The following is a 24261-nucleotide window of genomic DNA, read 5'->3' as shown; positions in this document are numbered from 1 at the left end:
GACATAAAAATGGTAGGGCACAGGGGCTGCTCAGGGGGAGCCTGGGCTCGCATCTGGTTCTGTAACTTGTGACTGTAGGACTTTCATTTCTGAATGGCTCAAGTGCTGGGATTTCCAGTTTCTCTCCAGAGATTTTCCCGTGGTCTAGAGGCTACAGAGTGAAGTGAATTAGCGTGTTTTTAGCTTTTACCAGAGCATTGCTTTTCCTAGGGAATGGAAGCAGGGGTAAGCCAAGCTGATCGTAAGTGAACGTGTGCTGTCTGTACTACTTCAGAAAAAGGCCTGCAGGAAGCTCCCCTTGAAGATAATAATAAGTTAAAATGGTTATGAGTTGTGTGATCTGATAATAAGTAACCTTTTTCTCTTCCCAGATGGTTTGCAAACACTTCATTATCCCACCCAGGCAAGTCAGGTAATATTACTGCTTCCGTTTCCCAGAGGGGCAACAGATGAAAGACTTGAAGCCTTAGGCTGTGAAGTGAGTTACTGTCAGGGTGTAGATCAAAAGATCATTAATTCAGTATCCAAATAGAGAGGCTAGGAGACGAATTGCTGTTTGCTTCTCCTCTCCATCCTGCTGCTCACAATTAGAGGCCATTTTCCAGTGCAGCAGGCACATGCAGCCTAGCTGCCCGCCAGAAATGTGCTAAGGCTGTAGAGAAATAACTCTGTTAGGTCTGAAAGCACCTTCCTGAAGCTTATTGCTCATCCATTCCGAGGGAGGCACTGTGCATCCACACTGCGAGGGGGAAGCCCTGCTCTGGGAGGGTTGGCAGTGGTGGAGGAATCCGGGGGAGCTGTTTTCCAGCAGAGCCTGTTTTGATAACGTTTCTTGGAGTGAGGCAGAAGAAAACAAGTGTCTTCCCAGCACCCTTTTTCTCTGTAGGGGCCCAGTTCTGTTTCCTGATATGTTTTCTGGGGCTCCTGAGCCCTGGGAGCAGAGTGTGGATGTGTGCAGTGAATTCTGGCGCTGTTTGCCCACCTCTTCCCTCTTCCCGGGCAGTTCAGAAGCACCTCCAGTGCCAGGGCTAGGAGGGATCACTTCGAAGCACTGCTATAGCACCCCCTTGTACCTTCGGGTCTTCTTCCTGAGCTTTCTCGTGGAGTTTCTCCTGGGCCTTTTGGACCAGAACGAGCTGTCACTGTGGTGCCTACACAGCCTTGACAGAAGCAGTGGCAGCATTTGCAGGATGCAGCAGACACAAACACAGACCCATTCTGGCAGCTTCCTGCCATCAGGAGGTCTTCACCGTGCAGTCTGGCTCCTCCCCATTATCCGGTGCACGCTTTCCAGTTTAATCAAATGCGTTCATAAAGTGTTCTCCGAAACCATGTGCTCTCTGTTCAAAGGAGCGCTTAATGGCAAAGCATCTTACCACATATCAATTCCCATAATAATCCTTCACGTAATTCATGATTCTCCGTCTCTCTTCCTCTCTTTTTCAGCTTTCCCAGATCCGGCAGAGGACCAGAGCCAGCCAGAAGAGTGGGTGGGGAAAAAAAAGCACTTGAAGAGAACTTAAGATCTGCACTGAGCTGTGGGTTGCTTCGGTGGGGAAAGGTCAGTGTCGAGGCCGTTGACCCCTGTTGGCCAGCAGTTTGGGGTGGGTAATGGCACTTAGTGCTTGTGTAAATCGGAGCGCTTCACTAAAAGCTTTGGAGTTCCTCTGCGGGGAAGGTTTGATCTAATGGCTTCTTGCCGCTCTCTGCGCTGTGCGAGATGGGCTGGCAAGCTGATAAGCAGCTGGAGGCCTTTTCGAAAGATGTTCCCGTCGGGTAGGTGAAGCAGCAGTGGCAATAGTTTTGTTTTTGGAGAGGGAACTTGGATGGAGAGGTCACGTTTTCAACAGTTGGAGCCGGGCCTTGCTGGAGAAGGAGGTCTTCACTCAGTTTGCTGAAGACAGTAGGTTGCTGGCCCACAGCTGCATGGCACACACTGAGGAGCGCGTGTTTGTTCTGTTCCCGAGAGCTGCCTCAAGGCCAGAGTTATCTGGCCCAGCTCAGATAGATTTCAGGGCAGTTGTACCTTGCCCTCCAGGCCAGCAGCGTGCCTGCAGGCTGCGTGAGGTGGCTGTGTTTGCAGGAGGCAGGTAATGTTGGATTTGCAGCCATCTGGGAGCTGCGCTTTAGTAGCAGCGTAGGTGCAGCAGGATTTCCTTCAGCACATCTTTCTTGTGTGATGGGCTACACTTCTCCTTGGCTTACTGCTGGCATTTGGTTACGGGGATGAGTGCAGTGTGAGGTGTAGGACCTTCTCTTTTGCCCCAGTTCATAACAATTATCTATAAAAGAGACAGCACTGACACATCAGATACCATTTTTCTTGCCATCATTCATTATTTTTAAGTATTGATTTACTTTTTTTCTTTTTTCTTTTTGGTTGCTTTTAATGGCCTGTGAGCTATTTCATTTGCTTTGGCATCGTTTCTTTACCATCCGTCAGATGCTGCTGCAGGGCAGGGTCTGCAGAAAAAGCCTGCAGCCCTGGATTTCTTTGCTGTTTAATTAAGTACTGTACCTGTGCAAGTCGAGGCAGATGTACCGAGCAGAGTCTGCGATGACTAAATGAATGTCTAGCCAGCAGGAGTGTGCGTGTGTGCCTGCCACGTGCTTGCTGAGCTGAGATGGAGGTGCGTGCCTGTATATGCCTTTGGGTCTGCGAGGAAAAATACAGTGCTCTGACGTGGGATCGCAGAGCGAGCCCTGCTGTTGAGATTTTGGGTGCCTCAGTGCAGCCAAACAGCCGTTTGTGCGGTGCTTGTGTCGTGCAGAGCTCAGCACCCGGAGCTGGAGGTGCTCAGCTTCTGGTGCGTTCCTGTTGTCCCGCCTGTCCTAAGGATGAACTGTCATCCTTACTGTCGGGATCAGTAAGGTGAGAGCCCAAGAAAATCAGGCCGTGGAAGGGTTTCACTTTCGAAGTGCCCCCTGCACTCGTGCACCGCATGGTCTTAACCCGCCTGGGAGGCTGTGGCTTGGGGTCAGACACGGCAGGCTGAGCACTGAGTTTTTCCCATGTTTTTTTTCCTCCCACCTTTGTGCATTTTGTTTTAGAGCGTTATTTCTCATTGACACTTCGGTTGTGATGTGTGAGCACAGTAGGAACTTGCTCTTGATTTCTGGCAAATAAACGTCAAAATACCTCTTTTGGTTGTGTGACTAAATTACACTGCGTTTCTTTCCCAGATTTCTTTTTAAATTTAGCTTCCTGATGAAGCTACTGTCTATTGGATTGGAGCAAATGGACTTCGTTATGGAAGTGCTTTTGGTCTTTTAGCCACTTTTTCAATTAGAAAAACATTTCCTGTTATCAAGCTCATGTCTAATTAATATGTTTTTATGCATCTGTAAATACACCCCTGTGGCAAGCCTCACTGTTTTCTGTTCACTGGAGAGCTCGTTTATAATTATCTGGGTGATTCAGAACAGACCTTTGCCTCCGTGTTTTGAAATAGAACGCAGCTGTGCGTGTTAATTAACGTTGCTTGCTCTTGTCTGCTTTCGAGAGTGCTCCGTATCACTTCTGAGGGTCTGTTATCAGGATGACTGAGGCCAGGAGCCCCTGCCCACGCCACTGAACGCTGCTCGGGGCCCGGCGGCCCCCCGTGTTCGCCAAGGTGCTGTGCTTTTCGGGTCTCGTCGCCCGTAGCCTTACCCCAGCTGTAACTGGCGAGCGTGGTGAGGGAGCAGCTCGCTGGGTGAGTTGGTGAGCTTGCAAGGGCCAGCCAGTGCCACCAGCTCTGCTCGGGGCTGGGAAGGATAGATCAAACAGGAGGCAGCCCTGATTGCTCTCTGATTCATGGCCTGCCATCCCCGTGTGAATCACCGCGCTCTGTAAACCCGCAGCTGTTCCCTGCCAGCGTGCTGGAAGCAGATCAATCCTCTCCTCCCAGCAGCGACGCTGAGCCACCTGAAAGGCACCGTGTGCAGTGCTCGGTGGAGCAGGACCTGCGGTGTGGAGGCGAATTTCAGGCTCGCTGTCATCTGCCTGCAAGTATCACCTGAGCTGTCAGCCTGCCCGGTCCTTGCCCAGAGCGAGATGCTGCTCGGTCGGATTTCTGAGGTCTCAGATCAGGAAGAGCTGCAAGTCTCTGTTCCTTGCTAGGGCCCAGCACCTGCTGCATGATGATCCGTGAAAATACCTGTGCTGGCTTCTTTTGGGGGGGCATATACTTTGAGGGGTACCTGTTTTGGGCTGTGCAGGTGTGCGTAGCTGTGGGAGCTTGTCTGGTTGCTGCCGTTCCTGTTCCGTGGCTAAATGGAGCCTCTGGGAGCTGTAAATCTGTCGCCTTTCATGAACAAGGCAGCTTCTCGTTGAGAACTGCAAGTCTGTTCAGAGCACACGGTGCCACCAGCATCCATTCCTTCCCCCTGCCCCAGGCTTCTGTGCTGCAACGTGGTAATTAATCAACGTGGTAATTAGTGGGAGCATTGCCGGAGTTCCTGATCCTTCCAGAGGACCGGGAGTTATTCGCCTTGCTACGTGCCACCAGAGCTGCTCTCTTCACCAGTGAAAGTCCTTTCTGCTGCCAACTGGTTTGTCAGACACTGTCCTAGAGAAAAACGTTTGTGTGCGGAGGGCGAGGGGGCACGGGTGGGACCGCTGGGCATGTTCTCACCCTCACGCCCCCTGCTAGCTTTAGTAGTTTCTAAAGCACAGACCTGCCTGGGGTTTCCGAGTGGGCTGGAGTGAAGCAAAAGGAACCAATTTCCTGCAGACAAAATACAATTATGCTGCAGAATTGGCAGCTGCTCTTCCTAGCAGCAAGCCAGGCTGTAAAGCCAGATGTTGGGAACGCAGCAGGGGGGCTCACGCTGAGCCCGGCTCTGTGCCTGCCTGCTTCCAGGGAGCTCTCTGGTCCAGGACAGCCTTTTACTCTGATAAGGGTGCAGGGTCTTCAAAAAGAGAGAAAGCGACGTGTTCGTATCATTCCCCGCTGGCTGGGAGGGGGGGAAGAGGGTGGTTTTGTGGGTTGAATGCAGCTCTTGGGAAGGGAGAGATGGTGAGGATTCGCTTGTACTTTTTCAAACTTCACAGAGCTGACAGGGATGCTCCGGGCAGTGCCTTTGTCCTGGCTGCCCGGTCAGGCAGTGGGGAGGTTTGCTTTTTTATTATTTATTTTTGCATCAGCAGGAGGCAGCGAGGTGACGTGGAGCTGCATTTGCTGCAGACCTCCTTAGGTGAAACCAGCTCAGAGCACAGCGCCTCTCTAACGCTTTGCCTGGAGGCTGACCCACCACAGACTCGGGGTGGTTTGGTACCTGCAGTGGTGGTTTATGCTGTCAGATCGCCTGAAGCCGGTGGTTGTGTTGCTTCCTCTTTAGCAGCCGGGAGCAGTACCCCGGGAGACAGCTGGCTGGTGAGCAGGGCTGTGAGAAATAAGCAGAGTGAAGATGGGGATTCGTTACCCCAACGTAGTGCTGGGGTTCAAAAAGGATAGGGCGTTTGGGTGGGTCACAAGCACATTCCCAGTCACAGTCGTAAAGGTTAAAAATACCCAGAAGTTAGAGGGGGATCTATTTAAGGCAATTGTAACGAGCATCCGTGAGGAAAGGAAATTCTTTGGAGATGGATTATTCCGTAAATGCCAAAGACAGAGTTTCTGTCCCCTCCCTTCAGAAGTAACAGTGCGATGCCGTGGTCAGCCCGGTGCTGGGGCGTGCTGGGTAACAGCTCTGGATTTCATTTACTTTAAGTAGGAGGAGGTGAGCATGCACTATGGTGAATTTCCCTTACAGTAGCCGTGATCAGAATTGCTAAAGACCCAGTCATGGTTTTGGCTTGGTCTCAGCAAGTGCTGGGCTTGCACCACGGTAGGTCTGATCCTTCCCCCCCAAGTATTAATCTTAAGGAAAATGAATCTCCAGAAGTGACAGCAGAACGGGGAGACAGGAGGAGGAGGACGGCAGCACAGGAAGGCCACATGCTGGCACCATCTGCCTCTCTTTCACACTCTGTGAGGGCTCGTGCTGCGTAGGTCACTCGGATGGATACAAGAGCTCTTCATCTGAGCGAGCACTGCCCAGCATCCCTGAAGTCACTTGAATGGCTCGCTCGCTGTGTTAGTTCAGCTAAAGGCTGGAAGCGTGAGGTCTTTGCAGAAGGAGAATAATGCTGCCCTTTTGGGAGGAGGGGCATGATGACTGACTGGCTTCTCAAACTTTTTTTTTTTTTTTCCAGGAGCTATCTAAGCCAGAAAGATGCGTGAGTACACCGAAAAGAAGGAAACATGCGGGACCATCTGTCTCAAGTACTTGCTCTTCATCTTCAATTTCTTTTTCTGGGTAAGAAGCTTCAGCCTGTTTCAGAGGCGCTGCGGTTTTGGTGGCAAGAGTGCAGAATCGTTGGCTTTGAAGTCTTTGGCAAAAAGCTCTGACATCGGTGGAACCCACACTTCTTTTGGTGGGATGAAATCCCATCCCTTGGACTTGCCAGCCCAAGCTGCAGAAGTTGTGGTGTGGCACTGGGGCCTCTGACTGTTTATAGGTCTCCTTACAAATTATAGAAAATAATACCTGAAAAATACCATCTCCCTGCTTTCTTTTCACCTAGCTAGCATTTGTAGAGTTGGCTGAGCTCACCAGAAACGACAGAAAACCCTCCAAAAACATGACACTTGGAAAGAGAACAGAACTGCTAACAGTTGGGTTGGTTTCTCCGCCTTCACTCCCTGCAAGGGTCAGCGTTTAACCAGCTGGGCTCAAAGCTCCTTGCCTGCTTTCTCCCTAGATGTATAATGTATGGAAGAGCTGTGGGGTGCAGTTGTCATTCAGTGGAGGTCAATATTGCTCCTTGCTGAGCAGTGGAAAGCTTGCTGGTAGGTCGCACCCCGAAAGCTGCGGCACCTTTTTGTGTTTGCCCAGAGCAGCGTAGCTCTGTTTGGGAAGGCTCAAGTCTGTGCGTGGGCAAGTGCTCCAGGTAGCTCGCACCTCCTCCTGCCTGGGGTGCACAGCTGGCCTCCCTGAAGCTCTGCCCTTGCCAGGGCACTGGCTGGTTGTCTTTGGCTCGGGTCGCAGAGCTGGGGCTCATTCTGGTATCTCAGTCAGTCGCTTCTGGAGGCGAGGAAGTTCATGCACTGGATGCCCCTCATTCTCTTGCCTCCGTTTCTACGCAGCTGGCTGGTGGGGCTGTGATGGCAGTGGGCACCTGGACCCTGGCTGAGAAGAGTGACTACATCAGCTTGCTCTCCTCCAGCACGTATTCAGCAACTGCGTATATTCTGGTGGTGGCAGGGGTGGTTGTGATGGTTACTGGCATCCTTGGCTGCTGTGCCACCTTCAAAGAGCGCCGGAATTTGCTAAGAGTGGTAAGTTTTGCTTTTGGGGGCTGGGGTGGAAGGCTCTCCTTGTTTTCTCTTGAACAATGCTGGGAGGGTGGGGAAACATCTTCGTTGTATTCTTCACTAACCCTATTCATTTGTCCCAGGGCAAATGCCACTAAGGTTTCCAGCTCCTAATGGCACTGCTGCCTTTGTCACAGGTGGTGGGGTCTACTGCTAGAGCCTTTCCTTTCATTAGCCCAAAGAATGCAGTTACCACAATGTGCTTCAAAAGTACAAAGCGTAGCCACAATGTCTATGCTGTATGTGAGAAAGTCTGTTTGGATTTGGCCAATTTCAAATAGTGTGGCTTTCGTCTCTTCCTTCTTCCCTGCCTGTCCCATATTCTCTTCCCATTTTCCAAAAGAAAAAGAAAATATGAGGGACCTGTAAGAAAACTGACTTTCATGACACTGGGTTCAAACAAAATTAACATGTTTTTTCGTTGTGTTGCCAAAAATAAGAAAGTATTCACTGAAAGTTTTCTGTAGTGGCAAAAAAAAAAAAGTTTTTGGTTTTGCTTCCTCAAAAAAGCCATTACGTCTGGATAATCTGGTTCTTTTTTATGCCCTTCCTTGTGTTACTTCCTCAGCTCCCTGCTCACCCACCTACACCAAAGTTTTTACCAGCCCTAGGGTTTTTGTTCTGCTTCCTTCCTCACAAATCTCCTTCTCAGTCTGGAGCATGCAGCATTCTTTAGTAGCTGAGCTACAGCGGTGAGCACAGCAACTGAAATAAGTCAGTGACTCTTTGGTTTCACAGAAATGAGAGGATGCTGCAATAACCCTTCACCAGCTCCTTCAGCTTTCCATGTCCCTGTTCTCCTGACTGTCCCATTTCCCCTCTTTAGTTTGGAAGAGGAGCAAAAAGAAGAGCCATGAGAAATCCTGACACTTGTACCGCTGCTTTGAAGGCTTAGTAATTCCTGTGAGAGGCACAGTAGAGCCAGGAATGGAAAACAAAACATGGAGAAGGACAGAGGGAGTGCTTTGCTGATGCTTGTTCGTTGGGCTCCTGGTCTGTAGCAGTCCGTTTTGGCCTTTCGTTGCTTACTTTCCGTGCCAGAGGTTTCCCTTTGTCTTTTTTTTTGCCTCAGCCAGAAGCTACGGATGAAAATCCGGTGGGGTTTTCTTTGTTATTCTGCCCCAGAAAACTAATACTTGTCTCTCGAGAACAAAAGGTCACTCTGAGTCCTCACACCACGCGTCCTTTCAGAGTGGCTGGTCGCGACAGGCCTATTGTCTCTCCGTGCTTGCGCTCTGCTTTGGTTGCCAGTGAGTAATGTGCACAAGAATTAGGGCCGTGCTTGCCAGGGCTGGGTGAGCCTGGCCGGGGGCCTGTGCCAGCTCTGAGCTCAGACAGCAATCCTGACAGCTTCACGGGGTCTGTGCCAGCCTGTCCCAATTCCTCTCGGTACCAGCGGCCCATGTAAATGTGGGAGGGAACGCTGTAAGCGGCTCTCCTCTCCCCAGTGCCTCCTTGGTGCTTTTAAAATCAATTGACAGCTCTGGCTGCTGTTTGTGAAACGCGTATCTGGTTGTTAGTTCGGTGTTCTGCTGGAGCCTCAGCAACCTGGGATTTTGTTAGCTGCCTTTCTACCTAACTCTGGGTTTTAAGGGCTCACTTAAAACTTTTTGGAGAGCTTCGTTACCCATCACTCGTAGCTGTGCTACTTCTTTGTCATTGCTCATTTTTCTTCCTCGTGTCCCTCCTCAGCCAGGTGATGCGTTGAGGCTCGGGCAGCAGACGTGGAGTTTCTCACGCTGAGGTTGCCCGGGTGGCAGAGGCAGCAGTGATCCTCAGACCTGCTCAAACTTCAGCTCAGATGCCGAAGCTGCTGCCCTGCTCTCGAGAGAGCCATTTCAGCGGTCTTTGTTAGGCAAATACCAGGTTCCAGCCAAGTCTACTACAGGCCTTTGGGTGATCCCACATTTCTTACTGGTTTCCCGGCTTCTTGGGGAGGGAGCAGGGCATGTCCCTGCAGCGCCCCACCGGAGCAGGCGTACTTCTCCTTTCGGAGCAGCCCTTGGTAAGGAAAGCCCTGTGATTCCTGGTGAAGAGCAGGGCGGGCAGCTCTGTGCTGCGTGTGTGTGTCCCCAGAGTGAAAGCTGCCGCTCCCCTATGTCAGCATGACCCGGTGTAATAGATACCTGAAAGGGGCCCTGAGGGAGCGACGGGGCTGAGATAAGGCTAATGATGCAGTGTATCAGCAGAGACAGGTTGGGTGCGTGGCTGGCAGATGCACTGCCCTCCCTCACGAGGGCTTACAGGGGCCTCGTGACTCAGATTCTCTGAGGCCCGCTGGATATGCGTGTGTTCCTATCCGGGGTAAGCCAGCAGGATGAGCCGAGCTGTGGTGCCGCAGCTCGGCCCCACCTGAATGCCACCGACATGACGACACGGAGTAGGGAGGGATATCTAAAAGAAGCTTTGCAGTTCATCGGTTGTGCTCGGCACCCTGCCGCCCTCCTTCCACGGCAGAGAGATGATGTCAGGGCAGGAGGGCATAACCATGTCCCAGCAAAAGAAAGGAAGCCTTTGTGACAAAGCACCCCGATCCTTTCTTGCCCCTTTCAGCCTCCTGTGAGCGCCGGGACCAGCCTTTAGCTATCCCACACGCTGCTGGGTGACTCATTCCCCTGGTATGAATGGGTACCTTGTACAAGGGTATGCACAGACTTCCCGTGTTCAGCCGGGGCAGAGCGGGGCTGGGGAGTGAAAGCTCGAGATTGTGTGCTCAGATTAAAGCCTGGCCTGCAGATAAAACCCAGCTGGCCTTCCTCTGCAGCTGCTGAATCCCAGCAGGGGGGGAAGAGGAAACCTGAGCTGCGTTTGTGTCTGTGTCGTTTCGCTCCTGCAAAGGAGCTCAGAAATACCTGCCTCTACCAGGCGAAGAGGGGCGCACAGTGCGGAGAGTAACCCTTGTGTGACAAAAATCCACCTTGCTGTGACCAGGACTTGACTGCCTTTCTGTGTGCTGGGGAGAGGCGGTTTCACACCTAGCTACACTTACGGGGGGCTGTTTGCTTCGCCCCTTGGGAGGAGACATTTCCTAAGCTCAGGGTAAAACAGAAAATGGGAGATGTGTTGTTTGGTCTGTCCTGAGCGGGACAAGTCTTGCAGGGACTTTGCACGAGGTCCTCGTTATGGCTGGAACTGGTGTCCTTTTAGCTTCATCTGCAAAATGATGAATTCAGTGGCAGTCATAGAACAGCCTGGATCCGTAAAGTAGCTGCCTAGTTCTAGTATAAATTCATGCACTTCAATAGTGCACTTTAGCCAGTGCTTGAGTCCACAGAAGTCACTTGGAAGACAAATCCATGGTTTAAACTTGTGCTTACTCGGTCTGCTATATCTTTGGTGAAACGGGCCCTTTGTTGGCGTATTGAATCACCATTATAACGTGCGTTTCTCCACAGTAACTTAATGAAATGCCCTAAACAGTATCAAAACAAGCAGAAATTTCAGATTTTTTTTTGGTACTGATGTCTGAAGCAGGTATTTTCTGTGACATTGAATATATTCAGCAGGTTATCCAGCAACCACTCTCTTCTGCCCAGTGATCTTATCTCACTTGCCTGCACTTTTCCATTCTCTACATCCCTCTGGCTGTGTGAGTTCAACTCGCGCTTGCTTCTGCTTGTCTTCAGTTACCGTGTGTTTGTTTTTTTTTTTTTCTTTTCATCTGTGGGATTGTTGCCTTTCTACCCTGTTGAGGTCCTAGTCCCAACTGGTGCCTTTGAGAGCTCCTGCAGAAAAGCACCAACAAAGACAGTGTCATGCATTTTGCCAGCTAGTAGTAAGCCAGCTCCAAGCTTTTCCTCACGTTCTGTTCTAACATCCTGCTTTTCCCGTTATTTTACAGTATTTCATATTGTTGCTGTGCATCTTTCTCCTGGAGATCATTGCTGGAATCCTGGCTTATATCTACTACCAGCAGGTGAGTGGGCACAGGTCATGGAGACTCAAACCAGGGACAGAAAACAGGGATCATTGTCCCATTTCTCCAGCCAAAACTGGGCTTGGAGGCTTGGGACCTAGGGTCTGACTGGGGTTCATCTTTCTACCTGTCCGTACTCACTTACCACCCCATACAAAAGAAGGCCTTGGATTATTTCACTGCTTCTGACAAAGTAGTAATGGTTATACTTGGGAGGCTGCTCGGCCTTGCTGCTCAGCTCCTTCCTGTACTGGCAGAGGTGGTTCAGCTGCTAGGTTCTTTCAGGTCATGAAGTTTTTGAGAGCTTTACTTCACCAGCCCAGCTGAGGGGCTGGAGAACAGCATGGACTCCCAGCAGCTGCAGTCCTGACTTGGCAGGGTTGCAGCTGCAGAGAGCAGAGGCTTAAATCATCAGTTTGGTTTCAAAGGGGGTTTAGCCACCAGGACACAAACAGCCTGGGAAATTGCTCTCATGTCTGGAAATTGATTGGAAAGGGTGAATTAGGATTGTTGTCAAGTGGCTGTCTGAAAAGCAGCTGGACATCCCATCTTATTGGCTTCGCTGTTAGGTTCCTTGCCTTTCCCTTTTATTTTGGGACTCCTGTGCTTTGCATCACCAAGATGGGCACTGGCACTTTGTGAGAAGCAAAAGAGAGCTGTAGGTTCACTTGTTTGATAGTAGCCAAGAGGGAGCAGTGCAGCAGGTGTACGTATTTAACTGGGAAAGATCAATCCCGGGAGCATGGCAGGAAGCCAGGGTCTATCTGTGCAAAGCCACTAGGTTCATGTATGCCAAAGGATGAAGAGGAGCTGATCCTCCTTGTTAGGCTGAAATAAGGGATGACATATTCAGAGCTGTAGCCTTGAGTGCTTTAATTCACTCAGGGGCATCTCTGATCAATAGCTGCACTTTCCCCTTGCCCTCTGGCTGACAAATGCCTCTTTTTTCCTGGTTGCAGGCTGCTTGCTGCTTGCCACTGTTTTTATTTTAGCCCTTGCTTTGGTATCTAAGGCTTGCGTTTGTGTGTGTCTAAACTCCTTTTCTTTTGTTGTTTCTGTTCCATGCTGCAGTTCTTCCCTGTGAGCCTGCAGGTAACCACTTTTCTCCCAAGTAATAATTCTGCTAATGGACTCTCCTCTTTATTTGCTTCTGATGCCTTCCAGCTGCTGAACCTCTTGCTTTCTCTTTATTACATTAAGTCCTTTGCACTTCTGTAGAGCTTCCCAGCCCAGGATCTCAAAGCATTTTGCAAATGTTAATGAATGAAGCCTCATATCGTCTCTGTGAGGTAGGTGTTGTCCCCACTTGACACATGGGGTTGGAAAAAACAGTGTATCCAAAGGAAAATAAACTGCAGACTGTATTTTGCCCGGTTCAGCATAACGAGATGCCTGACCTTTCGTTTACTACTTGCCATATAGAATAAAAGGTGTATAGAGAAGCTATCTCTGTAAAGAAGAATTTAGCTAGATTAAGAGCCTCCACAGGAAGAAACGTTTGAATCCAATCCCCTGAACATGCCAGTGGTTTATGACAGGAGTGTTTTCAGAAATTATGCACTTAAAAAAAATAAAAAATCAGACTTCATCTGTCTGGCTTTACAAATTTGCCACCATTGTCAAGAAATGCCTCGGAATACTCTTGCAATCACACCCTTAATCCCCTCCTGTGCCATCCTTTTTGATGTCGATGCGAGAGCTATTCAGACCACACGGCTTCAGTCCAATGTGCCCAGGACTCTCTTCCTGCTCCTGAATAGACAGATTGGGTTTTAGTATTTTGTCACAAGCTTCAGAGACAGAAGGCTGCATGTGGATCTCATGGACACATTTGTATTCAAGCAGGCACAGTTTTTGTATTCTGTTCTGATGCAAGCATGTCTTGGCAGTCTCTCTTGCATATGTGAGGTGAGGACCTGCATGGTGATGTGTAGCACAGGCTGAAATTTGTCCCAGAGGCACCTCCTTCCAGTCACAGAAATGGAGGCATGATCTTTAATCAACTGGAAATAAGCTCACCTGCTTCCTGGAAACCAGTCCAGTCCGACCCTCGAGGATGACCTTGAAGGAAGCTGTAGCTTCCCCGAGGCTTTCTGTTCTCTTGGACCAGAGGCGATGAAACGTGCAGGGCTCTGGGTCTCCCTGAGGGGTGCTGAGCTTGCCCTGTGATTTTATCCCACTTGTCTCTTCTATTCAGCTGAGTATGGAGCTGAAGCAAAATTTGAAGAACACCATGACCCAGAAGTACCGCAAAGAGGGAGAAGAGAGCGTTACCAGCGCAGTGGACAAACTGCAGCAGGAGGTGGGTAGCGCTAGGGCTGGGGAGAACGAGTGCAATTGCAGGGCTTAAAACCAAAAAAGCCACAAAAAGCTTAAAACCACAAAAAGTGTTGTGAGCTCTCGTTATCCAGCATACAGGCTGCTGCCTCTGCCTGAAGACAGGCTGGGCGTGGTGCAGGGCCTGGGCTGCACTACCAGCAGAATTGCATGGGGGGCTCTCTGAATCGGATCCCCAGCAGGATGTAAGCTACACTTGAATTGCTCCCAGAGTGAACTGGAGCTGCCAAGTCACTCTGACAGCTGTTTCGACTTCCCACATTAAAGCTTTGGAAAAATTGCCGACATTTTTCATTAAGCTCTTCAGTACCCCAGAGAGCAAGATGTAATGAAAGAAGAGCATTCCTGCTGCTGTTGCTAGCTGTGCCTGGCTCAGGGGTGGCTCAGGTTAGGGCTGTCACAGGTCTGACAGGCTTTTTCGCAGGAAGGATGCTTGTGGGCAGCCATGGGTGCAGCAGTTTCAAAGCGTGGGGCCTGCCACGCACGGTGCCCTGTGACCAGGTGCGTGTGCGATAGTAACTGGTAATTCAGCTTGCCCTGTTGCCACTGCTGGCACTCTCCAGCCCGGTAGTTAGGAGCTGAGGCAGCTGCAGGTGCCCTCTGGTTGCATCCCAGCAGTGACAAAAAGTCACAGCTACTAAAAGATGGGTGAAGCTGCTATTTAATGGCCGTTTGGGTGACTGTTAAAACAAAGGTCGCTGATAATTACAGCAGTCTAAAAGAACCCACGCCAGTGAGATTGTTGGAGGCTCCAGCAAAGTCTCCTGCAAAGGAGGATGCAGCCCAGGGCTTGATGTGGGGAGGCTGGAGGGAGGAGGAAGCTGCAGCGCTCGCGGGCTCAGCCTGTGCTGTGTGCTTGCAGTTCAAGTGCTGTGGGAGCAACAACTACACGGACTGGGCTGACAGCGTGTGGATCAGATCTTCCGAGGCCAGCGGACGGAAGGTCCCAGACAGCTGCTGTAAGACGATAACCGACCTGTGTGGCCGAAGAGACCATCCTTCCAACATCTACAAAGAGGTAAAAATCAAAAGGGGCTTCAGAGCCTCCTGTCACAAAGTACACGAAGGTGGTGGGCTGGAAGTGAGGGTGCTGGGTTGATGCTGCACACGGTCGGTGACTTGTTTCTGTAGTTGAGCATTCAGCCTTCCAGGCTCAATCTGAAAAGCTTCAGGGAAGAGAAAAATAAAATAAAATAGAGAGGAGTCAGAGTGTCTGGGTTCCTGCATGCAGGCTGCTGTTAGAGAAATGTGTGTTCATGGCTGCCAGTGTGGGATCATAGCCAATGCCCAGTAAATACGGCATGGGATAAATGGTCTGCATTTCACAGGTGGGGCCGTGGGCTGGGCAAGGAAAATATTTCAAATCTGTCTCAGGACTGCTTTTGGCTTTTGCAGGGAACCTAATTTGTAAGAGAGGATTGCAAAGGAAAGGGAAGGAAAGCAAGGAGATGTTCTGCACTGCTTTATTAGATAAAGAGAAAAATAGTAGATTATATTTGTTATTACAGAGTATGCTGGTGACGGGGGATTGGGAGAGGTTGTTGCTTCTGGCAGGAGACTTGGGTTTGAGCCCTCCATTTGGTACAGCTGCTACTTAGTCAGGGACAAATGGAGATAGTTCTGCTCCCTGAACGTGACAGGGATTTGACCTACAGCATGAAGGAACGGGATATGAGGAAGGAAGAGGGCTCCCTAGCAGACAAATCAGGCCAGTTCCACTGGACTGCAGTCGGGACTGAAAAGAGGCTGGAGCTGGGCTGGAGGGGCTTGTTTCTCTTCCAGAAGAAGCAAAATGAATCCCAGAGGAGCTGAGTAGCTGCTCCCTACAGTTGAGGAGGGCTGTGGGTGAAGAGAAGGCCCCTTCAGAGCAGGTATTTCTTCTCACAGTCTGTGCTTTGAGCATGGCTCGGAAGTTAGGGGGGTGAACAACATCTGCCATTAAGCCAGGCAGCTCAACGTCTAAGTCAGAGCTCAGAACGGATTTTATTTTGGGGAAGAAGAAGAAGAGGGTCAGATCAGGACGCAGGAGCAATCGTTTCAGATCAGCGCAGCTGGGGCTGACTCTCGATCTAGTGCAGGCATGGGAAAAGAGAGGCCTTTGCCATCCCTCCCCGGAGAGCTGCATGCTCGCTCCTTCCCTTTCTGCCTGTGCGGGTGTAGGTGTCTGTGTTCAGTGTAAACTCCTGGGGCTGGAGGGCCCCCAGCACCCTTGGGGCACTGCTGCAGCCTACACAATAAATCCCCCTGATGTTACCATGGAAAACCTGCCTCATTAGATTAAACAGCTTAATTATTTAAAGAGAACTCTTCCAGAAAATTCTCTTACTGCTTTATTTTTGCCTTATGACAACAAAAACTTGGGCCTGAAACTGGGAGGGTAAGATCGCGCTGCCAGCCAAGGACGCAAGTAAAAGGCAGAGGCAGGCAGCGCCTGGCTTTCCAGCTCCACGCTAAAACTCATGGCTCTCAGAAATAACAGCAGGAGGAAATAGGGTGCTCACAGACACTGCTTTGCAAGGATTGCAACTGCTGTCTTACAGTGAGGCACAAGGAGTTAAATTAAGGATTGTTTTCCCTGTCCCTCCTCCTCTCTCTCCTTGCAGAGCGGTTGTATTACCAAGCTGGAAAACTTCATTCAGGAGCATCTGAAAATTATCGGTGCAGTGGGGATCAGCATCGCTTGTGTGCAGGTAAAAGGATCGCGTGGAGTTTTGGGGTTGCTGGGCTGAAGTTAAAGGAACCCTAGAACTGAAGGATGGGAAAAAAAATTGAACATTTCAGGTTTTTCCTTGCCTGGCAAAAAGAAGCTGCCGTGTAAGAAGTCGCCAGCTACTTCAGTGACCCCAAGATTCACCAGCTCCAAAGCAAGAGCCTCTTCTGCCTGTCTGTGACACTTCTGGCACAGGAGAGACAGATTTCTGCTCCAGGGCTGTGAGAAACGTAGTGCTGGCCGTGGCTGGTGCTTTGGCAGCCTGAGAGAGACCTCTTGTGGGGATGTGCCATGATTGCCCGTGCAGCTAAAGAGCTGGAGGAGTTTCCTACCACAGTTCGTTAGCTCTTGTTAAGTAACCCAAAGTTCCTCCCCTGGCTTTGTGGCACCGAGGAGTGGCACTGTGGGTCAGCGAATGATTAGGGAGAAGGAGAAGGGCAAGGGGGGTAGGACGTGGATGCTGCCACCCCATTTTAGGGGGAGGAAGGCAGCCAGAATATTCTCTTCTTCCAGATGCAGATGTGTCTGGGAGTGGTTCCTCCTCCTTTCTGTCCTGGCAAGTAGCCAAATTACATCCTAGAGAAGCTGCTGATGATTAATTACGAGGATTAGCACCGATTATGCTCTCTCCTGTTCATTGCAAGCTGGAGAGCTGTATCCCCAGGCCAGAGCTAGTTTGCCACTCCAGTCTGGGGCCAGACCGTTTGCAAGCTGCTGCCTCCACTGCATCCATTCTGTTTTCTCACGCGTTCCTCTCTCCTCCTTCTACCCTGTAGATCTTTGGGATGATTTTCACCTGCTGCTTGTACAGGAGTTTGAAGCCGGAACCATATTAATAGCTGTGGGAACTCTGTCAGCTCCCCCTCTGCCACTCCCTTAGTGCCTGCCAACCTCACTACCCTCCACCATCACCACAGAAGAGTCTGCAGCCTGAGGACTTGGCTCTACCATTAAATGCCTCTCGAACAGCCTTACCTGCTCCTTCAGGGGAAGGTCACCCTCCTCGTTGTGTACAAGGCGGCCGGGAGTTCAGCGGGTCCTCTTCACTGTCAAGAAAGAAAAGAGCTGCGGATCTTCTGCTGGAAGCTTTAGCAAAGCAGTCCCTTGATTATAACTACAAAGCAAGATTTATCTAGGGCCATTTCTCTTGGGGCTCTTCCTGAGCCAACACGAAGGTATCAGGATGCTACGCAAGAACCACGGTTCGCTCTCTGAGAAGTGGCTCAGCAGCACCGGGCATTGACTATGAGGACAGATGATGTTTCTGCGCTGAGCTGGAGCCAGAGCTGAGTCTCTCATACACTGAAGATTTCTCTCTCCCCCCCTGCGTGTGCGCTGAAGTCCTAACACAGCTGGTCTCCATATGAGAGGATGCCTGCCCGGTTGCTTGGGGCACGAGCTGTGCTCCCTGCTGCTCGGGAACACAACTTGGTGCGGCTGAAATCTTGTCATGACTCCAATGCTGCCACAACGTGGGTGCCTTAGGATTTCTCAGCAATCCTTCCTCCTCTTCCTTGAAGCTTCCCTGCAACGCAGTGCCATCGGGAACCACAAGAAGCCTGCTGCCTCCTTGGGCTTCTAGATCAAAGAAGTTGGACTACTTTCTAATTCTTTTAGGTCTGGTCTGGTTTAGGTAGTGGCTTCCAGTGTGAATGAGAAAACTCACGGTTGTTTCTTGCCTGCTCCCTGCTGAGATTTGGGGAAGAGCTGGTCTGTCTGTGGAACTGAGGTGCCTTGCTACCACTTGGCCTGTTTGGTTAGTGCAAAGACCTTATCACGTCTCTTGCATGTTGAGACGCACCCTGGGCTCGACGGTCTAATTAAAACCTCCCGGCTTGTTTTCTCTTGGGTGGGAAATGAATATATACAAATGTTGTATCAGCCTCCAAGGAGCTCATTAATCAGATGAGGGTTTTCTGGCTTTAATGAGATCTAGAAGCCAGCTTTCCAGACCATCTCAGCAGTAACCATTAGAGTCAGCTTCACCCAGTCGCCCCAGTGTATTTTGTAAATTGGTAGTGCTGGGTTTAACTGCCTGATTAATTAAATAGATTTAATTAACTATTATTTCTGCACTGGGATCCTGGATACATACAGGACATAGACCTGGCTGTTGCCATTGACTTAGTGCCACTGTCATGCCAGCCTGAATTCATAGGATCTTCTGTGTCTCTCCTGTCCCAGGGGTTTGGGTTGTTTTCTTCCTAATTGTCCTGGAAGGGGTTCTCATCGGGAATCTTGTTTTCACCATCCCAGTAGGCCTGGTACAACCCTGAAGCAGAAAGGGCTGCAGGGATTTGAAGTTTCTAGGCTCTGAAGACAAGCCCTTTTATGAGCAAAGTAATTTATTCACTCTCTTGGCCTTTTGGTGGTGCCCTGTCCCTTGGCAGCAGGCAGTTAACACCTGCAAAATCACCCATACCCCTAAAGGGTTCTGCAGCGTTGTGGGGGTTTTGATTCACAGACCAGAAATCCAGGACTGGCTCCTGCGGGGGGGGGGCGAAGGGTGACAAGTTAAAATTCTGAGCAGGTAAATCTGAAACTCCCCCATCAACATCGGCACCGTGAAATAATCCTTAACACTAATGCGAAAAGAGAGGCGGAGGAGCTGAGCTGTATCCTTGGTCCCACAGCAGTGGGAAAGAGGGGAAAGAAATCTAAATTATTGTGTAATGATCTAAAGGAGAAACCTCTAAATTATTTCTTGTTTTATATTCAGGTTCCTGACAAGTATTGACTACTAACTACGAGGAAAATATTGAGCATGTTGCTTGAAGCAATATTTCTAGTTTCTTAAGCATATCTTCTTAGCTGCCTTTGCCTGTTCCCTTGAAATACATTGTATGGGGTTGGGAGAGGCCAGGAAGAATGAGATAGGAACAGCAAGTTGGCTTGTGTCCACTGAGTCGTTTTATACATTTCTCTGTGTAATAATATTCATTGCTTTTTTTTTTTTTTAACCCAGTTTAAGTTGCTGGCCAATAGGAAAATAAAGCTTAAGATTCTGTACTTACTCCGTGTAGCAAAATGAAGGGGACAGCGTGCGCCGTGTGGGTTTTGTGGGCTCCTCAGTTCCTCGAGGACCTGGCTGCAGGATGAACGAGGTTGTGTGTGGGTGCGCTGTGCTGCTGGGTGTTTGTGCTCCACGGTGTGGTGTTGGCCGTACCTACCCTGCACGACAGATATGTGAAAAAGGGAGTAGAGCTGCCCTTCGCTATCCTTCGGGATGTCAGGTTGAAAATTACTCGTCGCACCTTTGAAAAGTAGCTCTATCCAGCCGGGTGGAAATGTCTGCCTGCAGCTGGTGGGCACGGCCACTCGGTGGCTCTCAGGGCTCAGCTCTGCCTGCTGTGATTTCAGCTCCTGTAATTCAGGTGGCTCTGATCCAAGCTGCTTCCCTCGGTGTCGCCAAGCCCTGTGCCACCGAGCCTCTTGCTTACCTTCATCCTCCAAGCCTTAGCCTTGTCGCTGCTGGCCCCTGGCTAACTGGGCTGCCCCTGGGACGGGCGGCGAGGCAGAGACCCGCTGAACGCACTTGGCTGGAAGCAGGAACCGCTTCGTTCCCCCCAAGGGGAACTGAAGCCCCCCCTTCTGCAGGGCTGTTGTGGGGTGGCACCTAGGAGGGCTGTAGCACGGTGTCTTTCAGCACAAAGCAACTGCTTGAAAGCCATTCCGTGCGTTCTTGTTTGAATTGGCTTCTGCAGTGTCTGTGGTGGGGCTGCAGCCACCATTTCACAGCCTCCCCCCGGGCTGTGCAGCCTCGGGCCCCTGGGTGCTGCCACCTCTTGGGGCACGAGCCCCAGTTTCTCTTTCCTTCCCCCCACCCCTGGAGATTTGGGCTGCACAACTTTGCTGCTCACAGCAATTAGCTCAGCTGACACTCTGCTCTCTCGGTGCGATGTGGGGGCCAGCACAATGTGCTGAGGATAAAGGGGAAAACAGGTACAACAATAATTTCTGTAAAGGTCCAGCTTGGGAGCAGTCACTCCATTTCCGCACACTTTCAAGAAAGCCTGAGTATTTCATGCTCCCCTGCAGGGCTGCATCTAACCCCAAACCAGTTCACAAACATGCCCTTTCTGTTTCTTCCACTGAACTGGGGGGAATTTTCCCCCAGAAAGGTCTTGGTGCCCTGTTCTCTTGCTGTTTCAAAAGCTTCCCTTTGGTGGGAGTTATAATGTCCTGCCGGGCTTGGGCTGACCGAGGCTGCAGTGGTGGAGAGAGGGAGCGGAGGATTGGCGATGATAATCTCCTCCATCACAGGATGCGACAGACACACTGTGCTTGGCAAATGGCAGAGGGGACTGAATGATCTCCCCTGTCCTGCTGTGAAGCCTGCCCAGAAGGACACGCACTAAACCACGCTCCTTGCTGGGAGGCCGCGCGTCTGTTCCCCTTCTTCCCTGCTTGCTTCCTCCACTTAGCGGCTCCCGCAGCAGAACAAAACGAGCCTAATGGGTACAGCCCTGCTTCGGCCGCCCTTGGCGCAGGAAGGACCTCGCAGTCCTGAGTGCTCTTGTGCCGGCGTTGAGCTCGCTGCTGAGCTCTGACCCCAGTGCCTGCTCCCCAAAACCCAGGGCCCCCAACGCCCCCCCTTTGCCTGGGGGGCGCAGGAGGCTGTGAGCTCCCATCCCGCTTTTAAACCATCGCAGCACGTCCCCCGTCCCGCATGGGGCTGCTTTGTGCTGCCGTGGTGGCGGGCGCCTGCACCCCTGGGAGAAGACGCCGGCTGCTCCGCACCCCTGGGAGCTCTGCTGCTGTCACAGCAGTGACAAGAGATGCCTCAAGCGGTGCAATGCTGAACTGAGGCATGGGTGTGCCGAAAAAGCCAGGGCAGAGGCTGGAGAGGAGGCAGCAACAGGGAGGAGATTTTTGTGGTGCCTCCGGAAAAGTTAAACTCCTTGCGGGGAGGGCGATGCTCTCAAATGAGCTATAATCACACAGACAACAGGGATGCCAGTGCCCAGCAAATCCGGTGAGTGAATCGCTCAGTCGCAGCAGCTCGGGAAGCGTGCTGGGGATTTGGAGTCCTTGCTGCAAAGGCGGCTTGCTTTCCCAGCTGCCTGCCTCAGCCCAAAGGGTGCTGCACACGCTGAGGCCATCGGCACCAGCAGCTCGCTGGCTTACAGCTCCCCCCCTGCAGGAAAGGAGCTGCTGAGCATCAGGAGTTTCCAGGCTTTCTTCTTTTCTTTTTTCTGAGTGGTGACCTGTCTTACAAGTCCTGCCTCTGCAGGGCCCCGTGCCCTGGCAGGGACTGATCCTGCTGCGGTAGAAAAACATCGGAGCCCCGCAAATGGTAAAAGGAGGGGCCCCAGGTGGGCTCGAAGCTGCTCCTCGGCTCCTGGCTGGCGTGGGTGTTGGTGGGCGCTGGAGGACGTGGGGCAGATGCTTGCAGGGCTGTGGAGCAGCTCCAGGATATTTGGAGTCGCCCCTGTCCTCTTGGGGAAGCCTGGGCACCTGCAGGCTGAGTGCCTCCTCACGCCGCCCACGGGGACACAGGTTTCTGCTTCTTGGCTCAGAAATGCTGCGGCACCTTTAGGGATGAGCCCAGAAGCCCAGCACAGTGCAAACGTGCTTGGTCCCTCCAGAGCCAGGGCCCTCTCCCTTCCCAGCAGAGAGACGTCCCTTGGAGCCTCCACGTCACCTTCGGAGGCTTTGCGAGCTCCCCAGCCCGGGATTAACTCGGGACCAAGGCAGCCTCATTAACCTGGAGGTGTCCCGTGACTGTTCTGCTGCCTCCCCTGCAAACAAATTAGCCTGCCCCTGCCTAATTGCACCTCGCTGATGACAGGAGATGGTTGCATCCATGCTGCTGTCCCCTGCTGTACTCCTGGCACATATCTCAGCTGCGATAAAACCTCCTCTCTTTCCTCAGAGAGCTGCCTGGTTAATCCTCCTGTAACCTTCCCGAGCAGCCTTTATTGCCTGGTTGTTTCCCTCACGTCACTTTATACGCTTTGATTTCTTGCTGCCCGTTTGGGGACGCAGCGCTTAGTGCGCTAGGAAACAACGACCCAAAATACGAGGCCACCGGGCTAAGCTCTTGTGACGGGGACTGCAACCACTGGCAGCGCTCTGGGAGGATGCCAGCTCTGTCCCTCCGAAATAGCAGCTGACGTGGTGACAAAATGACATCTGAAGGGCTGGAGAGGGGGGCCCCTGCGCTCCCCAGCCCCGCAGAGGTGTTGCTCCAAGGGCACGTGGAGCAAACCCCGAGCGTCTGCAGCCTCCGCTCTCAGCTCTTCCTTCTCCTGCACATCACTCCTCTCTTACTGGCACGCTTGCTGAGCACTGACAGGCATTATTTGATATTTATCTAAATTAAATCTTGTTGCATTTAAACGCCCAGCTTTCTGAGATATCCCAGGCTAATTCCCATTTTGTCCTTCCTTGTGTTTTCCATCCCTCCTGTTCCGTCCCGATCCACAAACGTGATCAATATTATAATTTATTTCCTTTTCCCCTTCTCACCTCTCCCACCGCTCTCTTCCAGGACTTTAATGAAAGTTTTTAATAGCGTTCAATTCAAGGCTGACCTGCTGTTTCCTTTGCCCAATGCCTCGTGCTCTGCTGATGGGCTCATGAATGATTCAGCTGTTTGGTCTGTATCTGGCAGCTGTGACAGAATTGCTAAAAAAAAAAAAATACAAAAAAAACCACCACAAAACACATTTCTGAGGGTGGCCAGATCTCCAAACTGAACATTCCTGAGCCTCAGAACAGGAACCTGAGCCCTAAAGCGCAGGATCACAAAGAAGTCTGCATATATATGAAATACAGTTTTCAACCCCAAAAACCCCACACCAATCCAACTGTATTTTACAGTTTGCTCGCCACAGCTAATGGCACTGAATGGGGCTGGTAAAACAGCAGCTCCAACACGTGTGGGCCTTTTGTGCCCTGTTCACCAGCAAAAACCAGCCCTGCCTTCTGGAAACGAACCGAGATTAAATGCATGGAGGCGAGGAGGGGTGGTTCGAGTGCTGACTGGGAGGACAGGAGCTCAGCATTAATTCCCCACCTTGCCTGGAGGCGTGAGATGCAAGGCCCCTTCCAGACACCACTGAGCACTGCGGAAAAATCCACTCGTTAATTCCTATCGGTGTTTCTTTTCCCCCTGTGCACAAGCAGAGCTAATCATTCTTCCTTCTCCTCGTCCCCTCAGATTGAAAACTTCCTTTTGCTGCCTGCACAAGCTGTGCCGAGCCGCACGCAGCCGCAGTTCAGCCGCACCACTTAAGAGCTGCCGTAATCGAAGCAGCAATAAACATATTGCTCCAGAGCAGTTAATGACCCCATGAAACTGCTGAACTCTGGTGACACTCCTCTTCTGAAGCCATCAATGGGAAACGCAAATCCATGCCGAACTGCTGCCTCTGCTTTAGCATCAGCAATTTCTTCTATTTTTGCTCTGTTGCGTAAGCTGTAGCTTCAAATAAACTCGATCCTGCTATTGCAGGCAGAGGCTTCTGGAATGAGAACACAAATAAATTCTGCTCTCCATGCACCACTGGAGATGCTCTTGGCTCGCCGATTTAGGATTCAGGGCCCTTCCTGGGTGCACGGGTGCTGTGAGCTCCTGGGGGGGCTGTGGTGCCACAGCAGCAGGGGAACCGGCCCCAGGAGCTAGGCTAGAGGAGGAACATGTAGGATTTAGGCAGTTGGGTGTCTCCTTGGGGAAACAGCTGGAAGGAGATGGCTCCTGTTCCACTTGTGGGGAGCCAGCTCGGAACAGGGGCACTTTGCCGACCAGCTTTTAGTGCTGCTTCTCCCAGGAAAGGGTCCTGGGGGCAGGTGGGAGCCAGGAGCACAGCCCTCGAGCCCTCAGCTCCTCCACCTGCCCCATGCACAGACCCTGCAGGCATGGGGCTGGCTACAATTAAGGCAATTATGCCTTTATTAAACCTAATTGAGCTAATAGCTTTTTTCCAGCCTACATCCCCGTTCCCAGATAACCT

The 24261-nt window shown here is 51.3% G+C and overlaps 1 protein-coding gene and 1 long non-coding RNA gene across 7 annotated transcripts in view; one reads left to right on the top strand and one right to left on the bottom strand.

Annotated features, from left to right (window-relative positions):
- CD151 (CD151 molecule (Raph blood group)) overlaps window positions 1-19316 on the top strand; it is a 31662-nt gene extending 12346 nt beyond the window's left edge. For 5 of the 6 annotated variants that reach the window (XM_080593889.1, XM_080593887.1, XM_080593892.1 and 2 more), the window contains 8 exons: window positions 1447-1561; window positions 6179-6282; window positions 7113-7304; window positions 11182-11256; window positions 13454-13558; window positions 14456-14611; window positions 16197-16283; window positions 17080-19316. In XM_080593889.1, coding sequence (XP_080450015.1) covers window positions 6199-6282; window positions 7113-7304; window positions 11182-11256; window positions 13454-13558; window positions 14456-14611; window positions 16197-16283; window positions 17080-17139 — 759 coding nt within the window. In that variant the 5' untranslated portion in view covers window positions 1447-1561; window positions 6179-6198 and the 3' untranslated portion in view covers window positions 17140-19316. Of the gene's footprint in view, window positions 1-371; window positions 413-1446; window positions 1562-6178; window positions 6283-7112; window positions 7305-11181; window positions 11257-13453; window positions 13559-14455; window positions 14612-16196; window positions 16284-17079 lie in introns of all 6 variants that reach the window. The other variant, XM_080593890.1, reaches the window with a different exon arrangement.
- LOC308195830 lies at window positions 19174-24248 on the bottom strand. The gene is made up of 2 exons (XR_013951869.1): window positions 23325-24248; window positions 19174-22933 (listed from the first exon to the last, which is right to left on the bottom strand). It is a non-coding gene; the product is annotated as an uncharacterized lncRNA (long non-coding RNA).
- Between the last annotated feature and the right edge of the window lie 13 nt (window positions 24249-24261).

The sequence above is a fragment of the Anser brachyrhynchus genome, assembly GCF_964034855.1.
Source record: "Anser brachyrhynchus genome assembly, chromosome: 5".
NCBI classification, from domain to species: Eukaryota; Metazoa; Chordata; class Aves; order Anseriformes; family Anatidae; genus Anser; species Anser brachyrhynchus.
The sequence above is the reverse complement of the archived record's forward strand: the minus strand, read 5'-3'. Positions and strand labels throughout refer to the sequence as shown.